Source organism: Solenopsis invicta, chromosome 8 (assembly GCF_016802725.1).
Source record: "Solenopsis invicta isolate M01_SB chromosome 8, UNIL_Sinv_3.0, whole genome shotgun sequence".
NCBI lineage: Eukaryota > Metazoa > Arthropoda > Insecta > Hymenoptera > Formicidae > Solenopsis > Solenopsis invicta.
Window position 1 is genome coordinate 12,766,193 of NC_052671.1, and position 16,266 is coordinate 12,782,458.

At 39.2% G+C, this 16,266-nt stretch overlaps 1 protein-coding gene across 1 annotated transcript in view; it reads left to right on the top strand.

Moving 5' to 3' along the window:
* The first annotated feature begins 7,254 nt into the window (after positions 1 to 7,254).
* LOC105200681 (netrin-1) overlaps positions 7,255 to 16,266 on the top strand; it is a 309,346-nt gene continuing 300,334 nt past the window's right edge. The window contains 2 exon segments of the mRNA XM_026137706.2: positions 7,255 to 8,775; positions 8,778 to 9,447. Coding sequence (XP_025993491.2) covers positions 8,059 to 8,775; positions 8,778 to 9,447 — 1,387 coding nt within the window. The 5' untranslated portion in view covers positions 7,255 to 8,058.

Below are 16,266 nucleotides of genomic sequence, written 5' to 3' on the forward strand. Positions count from 1 at the left end.
GCACATCAATAAATGAAAACACGCTTATTTTCCATTACAGATTGTTGATGTCAACGGCGACTAATTCGGAGTCTTTTGAAGCCTTTATAAATCAGCCGCTGGAACAACTGGCAGGAGTATACTTTGAAAATTTAGGCGACTTTCTTATCTTTAGGGATCATTTGAAACTTATTACTTATGTCAATCTCACGTCGTTGGAAGAAAAAGGAAAGATATTAAAATTTTACGTGGAAAAAATTGATATCTTATGCTATAGCCTTCTTGCGGATGATGTAACATGTTCAGGATCACAAGAGTTAGAACGCATTAAACAAAAGTTAGCAATGCTAAAAACGGATAGCGAAGCCATTAACGACATGATAGGACGATTCGATGACGAAACCCATTTCAATAACCGCGGTGCACGAGTCGTACGTGGCGTATTCAATTTCGTGGGGCAACTTGCAAAAATTCTTTTTGGCACGTTAAGTGAATCCGACGCTAATTATTACAATGCACAGATAGATTTTATTAACGATAACTTGATACATCTGACGAATATTTACAAAGAGAAAATCAGTATCATGCAACCGACCATTAACGAGTTCAGTAATCAGTTTACCGAAAATAAGAAGAAGTTTGAAGAAATTGACTACAATTTGAACAAACTTGAAGAACTGATGCTAAAAAATACTAGAAACTTAACTCAAGTACAAATAAACACCGAAGTAAATTCGTATTTGTTGGAATGCACTGGAATGTTATTTGAATACGAACTGGAATTAAAAACATTTACCGATGCAATATTATTAGCGCGCCGAGGATTGCTCCATCCAAAAATACTCACACCTAGAGAACTGTTTAATAAGCTGAAAGATTCGCATTATAAGATAAACAGCAAAATATTCCCCGTAAAATTACAGCCTGATCAATTCAATAATCTAATCGATGTTAGCGATTTAAGTGTATTTTATAAAAATCACAGATTAGTTTATGTACTCGAAATTCCATTGATCGAACAAAATAATTTTATTTTATATCAAGCGATCCCATTACCCGTCAAACAAAATAAGGAAAACGTTTATGCGTTCGTAAACCCGTCACATAAGTACATAGGGCTTAGAACCGACAAACAGTTATATACACATCTAACTGAGAAAGACATTGACAAATGTAAAAAGATTAACGATACGATGATCTGCAGACAATCAGACTTATTGTACCCGACTTCAAAGACCCACACTTGTGAATCAATACTGTTAAAAACTGCCAGATTAGAAAGCATATTGAAAGTATGCGACGTCCGCTTAACGAAAATGCATAATACTTTTTGGTACCAATTAAAAACCGCAAACTCTTGGCTTTATTCTGCGCCGCGTGAGGAAACTCTTCACATTTTATGTAACGATGACAATCCGCATCAAACTCAACTAATCTCGACTGGTTTAGTTCGACTATCTCCGGAATGTCAAGCTTTTACGGATTACGCTTACCTTCATAGTCAGACTGTAATCACAGTCGATGCTACCGAGAAAGATTTCATTCCTAACGTTAATCTTACAATTAGTATGAATAAGTTGTACGAGAATATCAAGAAGTATAACGTTAATATTTCAGACTCCCAGTTATTAAATATTAGTAAAACATCTTACGTAGATATTAATTTACTGAAAACAGCTAGCTCTAGTCTGAGTGAATTATACAAGAGAGCAGATGAGATAGACAAGCATCGCCAAACGAGAACCTTATATGCAAAAACTCTGAGTTGGTTTCATTATATATTGTACACTATTATAGGATTAGTTATTATTTCTGTCACAATTTTAGTGATAAATAAGTGGATCTAAGGAAGGTTGCGTTCACTATTTCATCAATTGTTTTATAACTGTACACAACATTATTTCTATACCGACACCGACTATAGCGGTGAACCCACGCGAAGCGAAGGATATAATAGAAATAAATAAAACCTGATGTCTTCGCTTCCGTAATCGATTATCAAGATTAGAATTAGTTTATAAGATAAAAATAAGATTTTTGTAAATCGCTTAAATATTAATATGTATACGCAGTGTGCCTCGAAAGAAAATTGCCAAGCATTGTAATCGAAAATGCGAATAAGATTTTCGCGTCGGATGTTACATGTTATTAAGCGTTATTATTTCAGTCGCGAAGTATTCCTTTGCGTGCGAAGACGGGCTCTTATGCACGTCCTAAATAACACTCCCCTCCCTTCGCCCCTGATTTTCGGCGTTGAATGCGGAGACGAAAGGCCGCCGAAAGAAGAGCGCGTTTTAACGCGACGAGGTAGCGCCCTGTGTGAAAAGCATTCCAGCCACCACCTGCGCCCGTACGCCATAATTATGTTTCTTGTGCGCCTGCTTCTGGTACGGAGAGCGTTTGGATATTTTGCCTGTCGGAGGACGGTCTTTTAGCGCGTAAACGCCTTCTGTTAGACTGCAGGGCGCCTTTAAACGGTGGCCCTTCGTTTCTACGCGCCTTTCATCTCGCGCGCGTGTGCGTCGCGCCAACGCGTTTGTAGTTGGCGCTTTGGACCTCACACTCTACGCGTATTCAGCACGGATTTAGATACACTCGCGATGCTCTCACAGATTTTGATTTAACTCGATATTCCTTGTCGAAAATGGAAGCGACGTTTTTCGAGTCAAGTTTCGAATTTCAAAAAAAAAAAGAAAAAATCACTGAGCGTTCTATGAGTCTCCACAGTTTTACAAATTAAGATTGCACATCCAGAGATAAGTTATGTTTAAATTGATGAGATCGTTTCTTTAACTTGGTTTTTATTAGTTAAAGTGAAAATATCTTTGAGAAAAATAAATGTTTATTCGAAATCAAGAAATTATTAGCCTTTTTCAAAGTAAATAAATTATTTGTCCAAATTATTTATTTAATTTAAATAAATAATTTGTTTAATTTAAAGAAAGTACTGACAGAAATGTAAGAAATAATTTAGTTGTTTCAATTAGAAAAATATATTTCTTTCATTTAAAGAAAGATTTACGTTGCACAACCAAATTGTTTCTTTAATCCTAATAAAAGGAACAACCAAGAAATTTCTGCAAAACAAAAAAGTTTTTCTTTAAAGATGTACAAGTCATATCTCACAATATTACCAAAAATATAAAAATATCAGAATATTCTAACATCACGTCCGAGTTTATATGTAAAATTTGAGCACAAATCACTTATTGGTTTAAAAGTTATTTAATTCTTGATTCTTATGTAAAATCGCGTTTTTCAGTACTTATTTACAAAGAAAGGGGAATACCATTACCAATTTAATCAAAATTTTTACATATACTAATAAAACTCTAATAAATATTCATGCAAAAACTTATTTAGATCCACTTACTTGTTCAAAAGTCATTTATTTAAAACTGCAGCAAAATATAGCAATTTTTGTTGCAAAAACCATCACTTATATAAATCAAATTTTTCATTTTTTTACTTTGCAGTTACACAGAGAGAAAGATTTCATTGGAATTAGTATTTCCATTTATTTGATTGAAAGTTGTTTCATGGAAACAATATATATTTATACGAGTATAAAACATTTGTTTAAATAAAAACGTTATTGTTTCATTCAGACTACTTCTATTATTTGATGAAAATCATAGTATTATTAGTCGTACTTATTGATTCAAACATCAGATTTATTTGGAATGGTCCAAACAGTTTGTTTGGACCATTCCAAATAAATCTGATTATAAGTATACAATAAAATTTTTTAAATCCAGAGAAATCGTTTTCTCTGTGTAATTTCAGAGCCAAAATTCGGGCATTTGTGACCAAAATTTTTTGCTGTTGATAAGAAAAAAAACAAAAGAATATACTTAGAGAAGCCTTTAGTTTTTAAATTTCGATAACTTTTAGCTCGTACTGTTTAGTCAAAACATCCTTAATCGTACCGTAATGCACTTTCTTTGATTCAAACAAATATTTTTTTAATCGAAGAAACTGTTCTCTGGATGCATTGAAGTAAAACTTATGTTAATAATGAACCGTAAAACTTCTGAATAATTAGATCGTTTAAATTGTTTAGAAGTTCAGTGCCGTTTCTTATCGCATATAACTGACGCCGGCGAAGAGAATTTAAAACGATGTGTTCGTGCAACGTAAAATTGCGGACTGCATAGATGCAGCATAATTGACACGCAGATACATAATAATTAGCGGCTGTCGCCTGATTCTAGCGCAGGCAATCTCCTAGGGCGAGGCTACGCCACTTCTAAAAATAAACGAGCGGTCGCGAGAGGTGCTGAAGGCATGGTTATCACTCTTACGGACGCTAGAATCACCGCTAATAAAAAAGAGGCTGCACCGAAACTGCGTGATTCACGAGGGAGAAAAAACCACACAACGGATACTTCAGATCAACCGGATTCACGCGGCTCGCTGCGGAGAGGGATCCGCGGCTCTGACTTAATTCCCCAGGACCTATATTTATCGTATCCGATACCAGATTTTGAGCTGTCAAGTCGGACGAGCCAACGAGGCCTTTCCACGTTGCCGTCCAACAGGAGTTTGCGTGACGGCAACAGACCGCTGCTCTCTCTCTCTCTCTCTCTCTTTCTCCTCTCTCCATTCACTTCGTTCCTCCTCGTCAGCTTCCCTCTTCCTTCCTGCCTTTCTCGCTCCCGCTGATCTTCTCGTCTGCTCCTTTCTTTTTACCTTTCTTTTCCTCCTCGACCGCCAATTCGACGGCGCCGACCAATCGAGCGGCAGAAAACTCGCTCTATAAGCTCTGCACGCAGGCGGACCGGGTCCTCTTCCAACGAAAGAGGTATCCTCTCGCCCGCGGGGATCGCCGTGAAATAATCCGCTGATAAATTCCTTGAAGATCTCCCTCTCGCGGCGGAAAGGCAGGGAAGCGAGCGATTCTTTACGATCCCGCTCGCGGCAGTCGGTTCCTTGAATGAACATGTCCCATTGACGAGCAACATTCGATTGCTTCATCGATGCCGCTCGCGTTTACCTGGATTAGCAATATTCATACGAGATGGCCCATAATATTTCTTGAACACGAACGACGATCGTACAGCCGGAAATTAAAATAATACCATCTTACCCGAGATGTGTTGAAACGTCAATAACTTAACGTTATGAGCGATTGCAAAAGAGGACTTTTGACGATTTTAAGCCAATAGATCTCAATATTTGATAAATGTTAAATAGATTTTAATATCAATTCTATCAATGTAGATTTAGATTTGATTTACTTTTCACTTTTCTATCTTTAAAAATTAGAATGAGATAAAGAGTAAGTTAAATCGAGATTAAAATTGATCTACAGTCGTGAAATTAATTCCAGATGCAAAATATGGAAATTTATTTTATGCTACGAATTCATCAAATATTATAATTTTTTATAAAAAACACAATTGGGAGTGAAAACTTTTGCTGCCAGTGATGCATTTCCATCAAAGATATGCTTTCGATTTGTAGCATAAAATAAATTTCCTATATTTTATGCAATTCATTTCGCGACTACATCTAACATCTAAGATTATCTTATTTATTATTCCGCCTCAATTTTATCATCTTTCGCATACATTTTTAGACATAAGTAAAAACAAATAAAGATAAAAATGAAGCAGAATCGGAATGCTTCGTTGCAATTTTATTTGAGTACATCTTCCAATTTTTTTGTTTAAACAGATCAGTAATTTTTTTCTATTTGTACAAGTACATGTTTTTCTATTTCTATTTGCCTCTGAATGGAAATGTATCACTTGCAAGAGTTTTTACTTCTCCTTAAAAAATTATATTTGATGCATTTGTAGCATAAAAAATATCCTAACATCCGGTGTGTTTGGACAATTAGTTTCGTAACTGTACACTAATAAAATGAACATAAAAGAAAAACATAAATTAAAGTCTAGATAGCAAAACTCCAAAACGTATTGATTTTGGAGTCCTAAAGAATCTCGAGAGAAGAAAAAGCAATGCCACCACCACCTCTTTCTAAAGAAAACCATTTCTGTTCATCGAACACAAACTTTGAAGTTCGGAATATACATATCTCTAATTGAATACGTATCTCCTTACTTATTATTCAATCGGTCAATTTGCATTGATCATTCAGTAGTAGTCAGTTGAGTTGTCATAGCCTATTTGCATCTTTATGATATATATTACGAAGTTGCGATGATATATCCTTACTGCAGTAACGAAGTGTTCCGCGTGTTAACACGTTATATTTTAAAACTCAGATTGTCGTTCGTAAATACAAGGTGAATCCGTTTAACTATATTGGGTTAATCAAGGCATTACTCGAATTAATCAATGGAGACGATATTCTGCGGTAGGTTGCAGTGTAAATGGAAATGGATTACATCCAGCAATATTATGCCTGAATATATAGTGGCGACGACGGTGGAACGGGAGAAGACAAACTAATGAACACGCTATGCACTATGCAATAGCGAGTAGACAAACTAATGCGAATATGCATTATGTACTAACAAAGGCGATGTAGAGGATTAACGTTATATAATGTTACGCGTCACATACATATATAAATCCTAATCGTGGGGAAATACTTGAAAGTACTTTCTGTATGCAAACGTAAAAGATAAATTTTATAAAACGTGCATAAGATGAGTGAGCTACTTTTGACGAGAACGCAAAGAAAAATATCTTCCCTCGTTATTAACATATATAAAATTCTCTTAAAAGTGCGACCACGGAGGAGTTCATTAAATAAAATATTAAATAAAGAAATACGAGGAATATTCTTCTTTCCTCAAAATGCGACGACCCTTTCGAAAGCGTGTGCAAAAAGAAACTGTTACATACATTACATATTGGAGTAATCGTAAAGTGCCTGAGAGAATCTTACGACATCATTATTCATTGGTCACTTCGCAGCTGTCTCCGTTCTCAATTAGAGAACGGTGCAATCCTCATACAATTCAAAAGCAACGGAATCCCAAACCCAAACGAGCCAACAGGTTAACGTTTGAAGGCGCCGAAACACGGGCGAAATAAAGGAAACAAGAAAAATCACGCCTGTCCCGTCGTATCCTTCGAAAGGAGCACCCTCGGGGCCAGTCCACCGTTTCTGGTCCATGATAGCACGCGCAGCATCCCTCCGCGCTGGATCCACGATCCATGGACCATCGTCTCGAGTGGAGGGGGAGGGCCAATGTCTCGTCCGATTGGCCCGCGCGATCTCTCGCAAGCGTGCGAGCGAGAGTGACGCGTCGTTGGTCGAACGGAGACGGAGAGCGGGGGTCAAGGGGGGGTAGCACGCATCGGGGGGTTGCGGGGTGCGGAGGGCCCGCGACCGGAGAGGGACTCGCGGCAGTTCGGATGCGCATCGTGCGCGGACGGTGTTTCAGTTAGCGGCGAGCCGCTGTCGAGGTAGGGTCGTTTTGTCGCCGGTTTTCGACGGTGTTTCCGATCGCAGTCGATTCTTTAATCTCCGCTGTTCGCGCCACGGACCATCGTCCGTCGATTCGCTTCCGCCGTTCGAGAAACGAGAGACGCGTTCTCGGAGATCGTAGCGAGGGTGAAATAAATTTTCGCGGATCTGTCCGAGTGTGAGAAAAAAAAAAGAAAAAACTTTCGGAGCAGAAGTGAGAGCCGGGCCGGCTCCTCAGACAGAAGTCCGGTTTCTGTGTGAACAGTGTGTTTCATCTTATTTTTTTTTGCGAGACTAAATCGCGTATGAATAAAATCGTCGTCGTGTCGCGTTCCAAGTCTTGGCCAGTGCCAATATAATGTGAGCAGTTGGTGAGTGACAGAGAGACGAATTCTTCAGAGTGACAAGCAACAGAAATTTAAACGCACTCCGGTTTCATCATGATCACGCGAAGCGGGGCCTAGGACATATCCTAACGATCGCAGAGTGTCCCTTACCGTAGAAAGGGGAAAGTAAAGAAGGAGGACAGGAGGGAGCAGCGAGTATCTTGCTGTGGTCGTCAACGTCGTCGCGGAGAGACGTAACAAAGAAAGAGAGAGAGACGTAACAAAGAAAGAGAGAGAGAGAGAGAGAGAGAGAGAGAGAGAGAGAGAGCGCGCGAGCGAAGAGTGGAAAAGAAAAAACGGAGCAACATGACGGAGGAAGGGAGCTCGCGCCGACCCTGCCGACGTCCGTGGATCGTCCTCGCGTGGACGATCCTGGCAGCCGGGCAGCTGCCGCTCCTGCAGCAGGCCCACGGCGAGACCTACTCCGGCAAGATGTTCTCCAGTCAGCAGAACCCGAGCGACCCGTGCTACGACGAGGATCGGCCGCGTCGATGCATACCCGACTTCGTAAACGCGGCCTTCGGCGCGACCGTCGAGGCGTCGTCCACGTGCGGCACCGGCGGGCCCACCCGCTACTGCGACGTCACCGACGAGCCCGGCGGCACCACCGGCATCGGCCACTGCCACGTGTGCGACGACAGCACGCCCCGGCGACGCTTCCCCGCCAACTACCTGACCGATCTGAACAACCCGAACAACGTCACCTGCTGGCGCAGCGAGCCGCTCGTCAGCTCGCAGAGCTTTTCGGCGCCGCCCGACAACGTCACCCTCACCCTCTCGCTTGGCAAGAAGTACGAGCTGACGTATGTCAGCCTGCAATTCTGTCCGCGCGCTGCCAAGCCGGACTCGATCGCGATCTACAAGTCCATGGATTACGGCAAGACTTGGCAACCGTTCCAGTTCTACTCGTCGCAGTGCCGCCGGGTGTACGGCAGGCCGAATCGCGCAACTATCACTAAGGCGAACGAACAGGAGGCACGATGCACCGACAGCCATCGTTACACCGGCGGGGACGGCCTCGGCCGGTCGGCAGGATCGCCTTCAGCACCTTGGAGGGCCGGCCGTCCGCCGCCGACTTCGACAACTCGCCGGTGCTGCAGGACTGGGTGACCGCCACCGATATTCGCGTGGTGTTCAACCGGCTGCACATGCCGCAGCAGGGCCCGGATCAGATCGGATCGTCGCACAACGGCGAACAGGAGCATCACGTGGCGGCGATTGGGCTGGAGGAACTAACAAAGCGCGAGCGAGAGCTCGAAGAACGGATCAAGAGCCAGAAGAACGCGATCCTGCACGCGCAGATCGATCCTTTGGTGACCGCGCTACCCTCGGTCCATCAGGTGATCGCGCCCCAGGAGATGCAATCGAACGACGCGCTCGACGCCGCGGTCCGGGACATGGGCTTCGTACCGGTCACCATCTCCTCGACCACGACCACGTTCGCCAGCGTGGCGATGAACGGCCTCGGCCCGGCTACCGCCACCATGGCCCACCATTACGCGGTCTCGGACTTCGCTGTGGGCGGCAGGTGCAAGTGCAACGGACACGCGGCGCGCTGCATCCCCGGCAAGGACGGCGAGGTCGTCTGCGAGTGCAGGCATAACACCGCCGGCAGGGACTGCGAGCGATGCCGGCCCTTCCACTTCGACCGGCCGTGGGCCAGGGCCACTGCCAGGGACGCCAACGAGTGCAAAGGTTCGTCCAACATAAATTAATTCCGATAGATTCGAATTAAATTCGCAATAAATTCGAAGCATGACGAATGCGTCGGTACAGATTCGATTTGGGCCGCGATAATTGAATGCAGCTAAAAATCAGCAGCACCCTCGAATTGGCCGCGTATATTTATGATAAAGTCTAATGGATGTCGTCGTAACACTTGACCCGAAAAGTTACTACGCTTTGTTACTTCTTGTTCTTCTTTCACATGAATTTTTTTAAATTCATTCGTACATCAATATTTTGCAACGTGTTACCATGTGTGTCCTCGTAGATGTATATATATTTCATCTACGCGGACGGAGTTTATAATTTCCCAGGTAGAACAATTAAAAATTGGAACCGCAATTCGACAACATCATTTCCGACATTAAATTTCCAACATTTTATTTTCGTGTTGGTACCTCGTCAGCTTAATCTATTCTTTAATTTTAATTTTGCTCGCACAAATTGCAAATTAACTCAGCGCACCAAATATTTTCACAACATACTTCTTTTGCTGAGCAATTTGAATTCATTCTGATAAATCGGTTTATTAAAATGCATCGGTTGGTCCCTTCTTGAGTAATAAGCTCCAATCAAAGTTAGACGCGCTTGAATGCTAACGATTATTCAAATCGTGATGTATAACTGCAATTTGATCCCGAGACGGAATGCGGATTTGTATGCGCGAGTGCGGATGTATTTTCGGAGAAATTTGAGTTGAGTTACATGGATTTTGGTAATTACGCATATTACGATTGCAGAGAGCGATTGAAGGAGGAAGAGGGGGGAAGGGGGCATCCAAAGCCGAATAGAATTATGTGTATCTTCGATACGTGCATACGAGTTCCGCAATGAAAGCGGACGCTACGAGATCTGCAAATGATTGATAGGTGTACCGATGTCCGTCCTGTTGTACGATTGTGTGAATCAATTGACCGTAATACCATTGTTACGGGAATTAGGGCACGCGGTACATTAACGCAATATGCATCCAATTATATCATTGTTACATATATTAGATGAAATATGATATGATGAATGTGAATATGACGGTGATCTTGTAACTGTCTGTTACGCAGCGTATTGTTCATTAAAATACTACTTTTTGCCAAACTTTTTATCGTATACCATAATATTTTGCGAGAAAATTTTTCTGTGTGACTTAATTTGCAATGCAATCCTGTTGCAAAAGAGTTAAAAAAATTATGTCTAATTTAAATTGCATTAATTGAATTACGCGAAAATTTGAATCAACTTACATTACATTTATGTTTATATTACAAATGCGATATACAAGATATTTCGAAATTCGCGAATCAAAATATTGTAACAAGAAAGCGTTTAAAAAATATAAATATGTAAAATAATTAAATTTTTATTTCAAACAATTTTTTTTTAGATATAGATGTTTAAATTTTGGTTAATCACTAATTACATTTAGACAATCACAAGTCGTAATTATTTTATTTAATTTTTCGGAAACTTTGTTGTTATAGTATTTTAATTCGCGAATTTGGACTTCCTATGTAATGCTGCACGATTTAATTAAGATACTTTTAATTAAGATACTTTCAGAGATGGGAAGTAAAGAGTTATAATAACGCCGTTGCCATCACTTTTTTATAATACTTTTTTATAATTTGATGATGACATTATAATTTTCCATAAAAATACAGTCAGAATTGGAATAATCACTTTTGACAATTAACTCGTTACCATTATGCGTTACTCATTGAAAAATACTAATTTGTAACTTTACTCGTTACGTAACGAGTCAAAGTAACGAGTTATTTTTTCCAATGAATACACATAACGACAACGAGTTACTTGTTAAAAGTGACTATTCCAACTCTGGTCTATCATTACACTGTTATATTAAAATGTAATGTACATTATTACCAAATCGTTATTACAAAAAAAGTAATTCGGGGTTGAGTAACTAGATAACAAGTTAAAAGTTAAATAATAAAGCTACAAAGTACACAACTTTAATTTAACTCGGTTAATTGAAATGATTTAGTTTTTAACTTTAACTAATTATTTTTGGAACACATAAACTTTTATTTATTAACTTTTTTCCTAAATTAAAAATTCATCTATAAAAGAAGTAAAAAAACGCGTAAAAACGAACAAAGTTAAAAGAAAAAATACATTCCCACATAAAAAACATTTCTTTATTATTTTACACATAAAAATTTAATTTAGAAATAAAATATTAAATTTGTTGGTTCATATTATAATTGTTTGTTAATCTAACTTTAAAAACTTACTAATTTAATGTGAATAATATGAAAACTTTCTAATTTAATATGAATAACGTTTTTCAAAATTTACTTTTAATTTAATCTCAATGTAACTTTTAATTAGTTAGTTTCCTTGTTCATGTAATTAAATTTCTTGTTAAATTCATTTGAACGCCATTAATTCTAACTTAATTTAGTTAAAAAAGTACATTTATTTATGCAACCTTGAAAATAATAAAAGTAATGGAGATTCGTTACTTGCAATGAGTTACTTCCCATCCCTGCTCCCTTTTATACAAGGTTCAATGCATTCGCTTTAATATCAGGGGTGCCTCGATATTACGAAATACAGAGCTAGAACACCATTAGTTGATCCAATATTCCTATTGGAATCGCCATGTTTGTAGTGGACTAAATATCTGAGTATCATGTTTACGATTGCAATATTAAATGGACGGAGATGCAGCCGGCTCTGAAGCTGGACTAATTCGTTGTAACTTCCGCGCAACATATTACTTTTGACCGTACGGCAGCGACGAGAGAGAGAGAGAGAGAGAGAGAGAGAGAGAGATTGCCATGCATATTAAAATGGTATCTATCACTTTACGATTGCAATATCACGGTAACTAATTTTTTGCCCGGCGGCCTCGCCCTATATTTTCGCACGTCGTCATTTTTCCGTAATTCCGCCCCGTGAAAAGTAATCTCTGCGCCGCGTAATGTTACGTTTCTAATTTTACGATCTCGCGCGGCATAATTAAAATTTTTTAACACGGATAGGAGGCGCTTTCCATAAAACAGACACATATTTTACTTAACGCTTAATTGCGCGCGCACGTGTGTTTGTGTGCGATATGCAGAGTATTAACTTCTGAGTCTCTCTCCCGTTAATCTCGAGCGATGCTTCGAAGTCCGCGCTATATTCTGTACCGTCGGGATACGAAGTGACTCAGAAATATCGTTATGCTTTTACACTACAAACTCTTCAATCAAATTCGCAGTCAGTTCTGTTTTTCAAGGCAAGGTCCAACTGAACGTTACCTTTTCGCAACTTTCGAATGCTCAACCCGACACGAGACCTCCCGGGCGGGATATCGAGGGCAGGCTTTTAAATGAAGCCAGTGAACCTTTAAAATTTCATTATTCGTATGGCGAATTCGATAAATATTTCGTTACAGGGTTTCTCTTTGTATCGCAAAGCCCGCGTTTCAAAGCTCTTGTTAGCGCAGATACGTCAAATCGCGATTTCTTTTTGTTCGTACTGCGAACGTTGATCTTCTCGATTCGTCACGGATTTCAAGGCTACGACAATAATCTCGTATCACGAGTCTCTCTCTCTCTCTCTTTCTCCGAGCGTATCCAACGCCACGTTATTCAACGGAGCCATATTTATTGAATTTGGGATCGGGGACCCGTGGGGTGCGCATCCGGTGCGCGTATGGCTCTCTCGAGAAGTAAAAAATAAACATCGAGAAGAGACTCGTTCGATTGCGCGTCCCTTCTTGTCTATTCGTCCCCTCCGGCCTCCCCTTACCCCCTTGTTCCCCTTTCTTCTTCTCGCTCCCAGCGTTCTGTCTCTCTTCGGAGCGATCCCGGGGTTAGGCCGTACTCCAGAGGCTCACCCCTTAATTCGAAGCGGCGAAGCGTTGCCCCGGAGTCCCGGTATCGCGGAGGCCGCGTAGCCGAAATCAAAAACGTCGGAGGGTAAAACCACCCTCTAAAATCGTTTCGAATCGATAAGGGACGCCACCGGGTGTTCGCGCGCCCCGCACGCGCGTCCCGCGCGGCGATCCGGATTCTCCCGCAGGTCGGGGAGGTGGGGGAGGGCAGCCGCGCCGCGGCACAAAAATGTAATCGGATTTAATTGGATCGGCGATCGCGAAGGAACACCACCCTTGTTTATTTTCGAGAGACACGGTGCTTGGCGCACGCCGGGAGGTAGAGAGCACGATAAATGGAAGACGCCTTTGGGCTCCTGGGAACTACCAGTTTTCGTCGTTATCAGCGAGCTCCGTGCGCACGATTCTTTTCGGGCTGTGGATGAATTTCAATTTCAAGTTTGAGATTTTAATGGAGAATGTTATAAAGCGCGAAGTTTGCTTATTTTCGAAAAAAAACTGCTGAACGAATATTTTTCTACACTTTTACATTTTTTTACCTCTATATATGCACATAGGTAGAAAATTGTGTTGAATTTTTAACATGTATCGCACGTTGCAAACTTCTGTTGTGTTAATTTAACAAAATGAATATGTTAGAAGATAACATAAATATTATGTAAAAAGTTAATAGAAAAAATGTAACACTTCGACACAGTTTAGAAACAAAATATAAAAACGTATTTTTTCAGTAAAATTAGCATTTATAATATATTGACATGTACATTTTATTCATTTGCCTTGGACTTCATGTTTTAAAACTATATTATTTTTTTGCTCATGAATTGCGTTATTTTAACACTACAAAGTGTTAAATATCAATTTAACACAAAATGTTCAAATAACATAATCACGTTATGTTAAATTAACCCTTGGATTTGTTAAAAATTCAGCACAAATTTTTAACAAGGACCGGTTTGCAATATAAACATCTGTAAATTTTGGTATGTCTAAATGTTCATTAGTTTTCTTGTTACGTAAACTTAAAAATAAATATATTTTTCAAATGAACAAATACGGTTTCTCAAAAACTAAAGCAACTTTTGAATACTCATAAAATAAGTGTTTGTTTATGCATGAATTGTCGCTAGAGAGTAACGAAAAGTTATAAAAATGACGCGGTTTTAAGGAACAAAGTTTTAAAAAACAAGTTTTTTAACAAAATCATTGAATTTAACGTACACGAAAAAATAATTAATTTACAAGTATCACAATGCTAAACAGACATGTATTTTACATATGCAAAACATATATGCAATACATATATGCAAAAGTTGAAATCGATAGGTGCGGTAGTCTCTGAGAAATCGCGTCTGTCAACTTGAAAAATGTGTTTACTTTCACGTAAACATAACAGCTAATAAATATTTAATCACATCATAATTTGTAGATATTTACTAAATATACACAAGTACATGTGTAACAGCATGAATAATATGCGTAGCAGCTTTCTTCAAAAAAAGTTCCCAAAAAAGGCAAACTTTTTTGCCCTCTAGACTGAAATATTTCCTCAGTGATGTTCTTGTAGCAGTTATTGCTTGTTTGTATCGCTGGTTCTGAATTAATTCCTAAAACGAAGTAGCATCTAAATGTAAATGTTATACGATTTTGTCCGTTTTTCTTTATTCTATATACCTCTGTTTGAGAAAAATGTAGTTTTCCTACACTGAAAGAAGAGTCTAGTAATAATAATGAAACAAGATAATAATTACTAAGGCTTGGTGAAATAGTTTCAATTAAATATTCAGTTAATGTAATCAAATATTTAGTAATATTTTGTAATATTTAGTAACCGTTTAATAACCGACTAGGTATTATTATTATATTTGATTAGTATTAATATAATTACTAAATATTACTAAACATTTCATTATATTAATCATTTAATTGAAATTATTTCAGCAAGCTGGATTACTACTAAACTCTTTTTTAGTGCAGACATGCATCCAGTTACTGTTCAGTATTACTGCATTTTCATTACTTATAACAACACTGCGTAGGAAATAGACAAGGACTTGTTGGAATTTTATTCAGTGGCTGAAGCAGTTTTCCCATGGTAAAAATATGTGGTAAACACCTACCCAGGTATTGTCTAGTATTAATAGACACATACAGTCCTTCAGACTTGCGTTTAATCAATTGAATAGTCCATTGTATTGTCTTGTTGTTTAGCAAATGAGTTCACCTTTTGTACATTTTGTACGCAGTAACTGCAGACAAAGCAGTGCGTTTTGATTGAGATCCCAAGTAGTTTTACTGTCAATTATAATTACTAGACAGAAGCAACATAACTGTCTAGTAGCTGGTCAAAAAGTGCACGACAAATAGTTAAATGAGAAGCTAACAGATTATATAGAGAAACAAATTTTAAATTCATATTCTACGAAGCATAATTTAATTCATAGTACTTATTAAAGGATGTTTCGTAGAAAATCTATTTGGTTTTCCTTCAGTCGGACATTAAAAATGATATTGATAGGATAAAAAATATTGACAATGAACGCGAAGCTAAGGCATATTTCAGAGTCTGCTTTCGAAGGGCAAATAAGCTGAGAAAATTAGAGCGCTGATCAAACGTAAACGCCAGAAATGCAAATGCTCGAAATATTTGATCCGTTTTCGATTCGAATTAATTAAATAATTGACTCGCAACGAACCATAGCTAGCCACTCTTTCTCTTTCTCTCTTTGCGTAAATTAACGCAATGCTCTCCGCAAATGGAAATCGCGAGGAAAGGAGGAGTCGGTGAATTGTGTGTCGGTTCAACGATAACTGCGATTAGAAACCGCGGAATCGAGGTAATTAATTACACGACAGCTGTCGCGCGTCCTGCGAATGCGAAACGCGCGAGAATTGATCGGTGGACAATAATCATGCGTAACAAACGACACGCCACTTTCGAACGATCG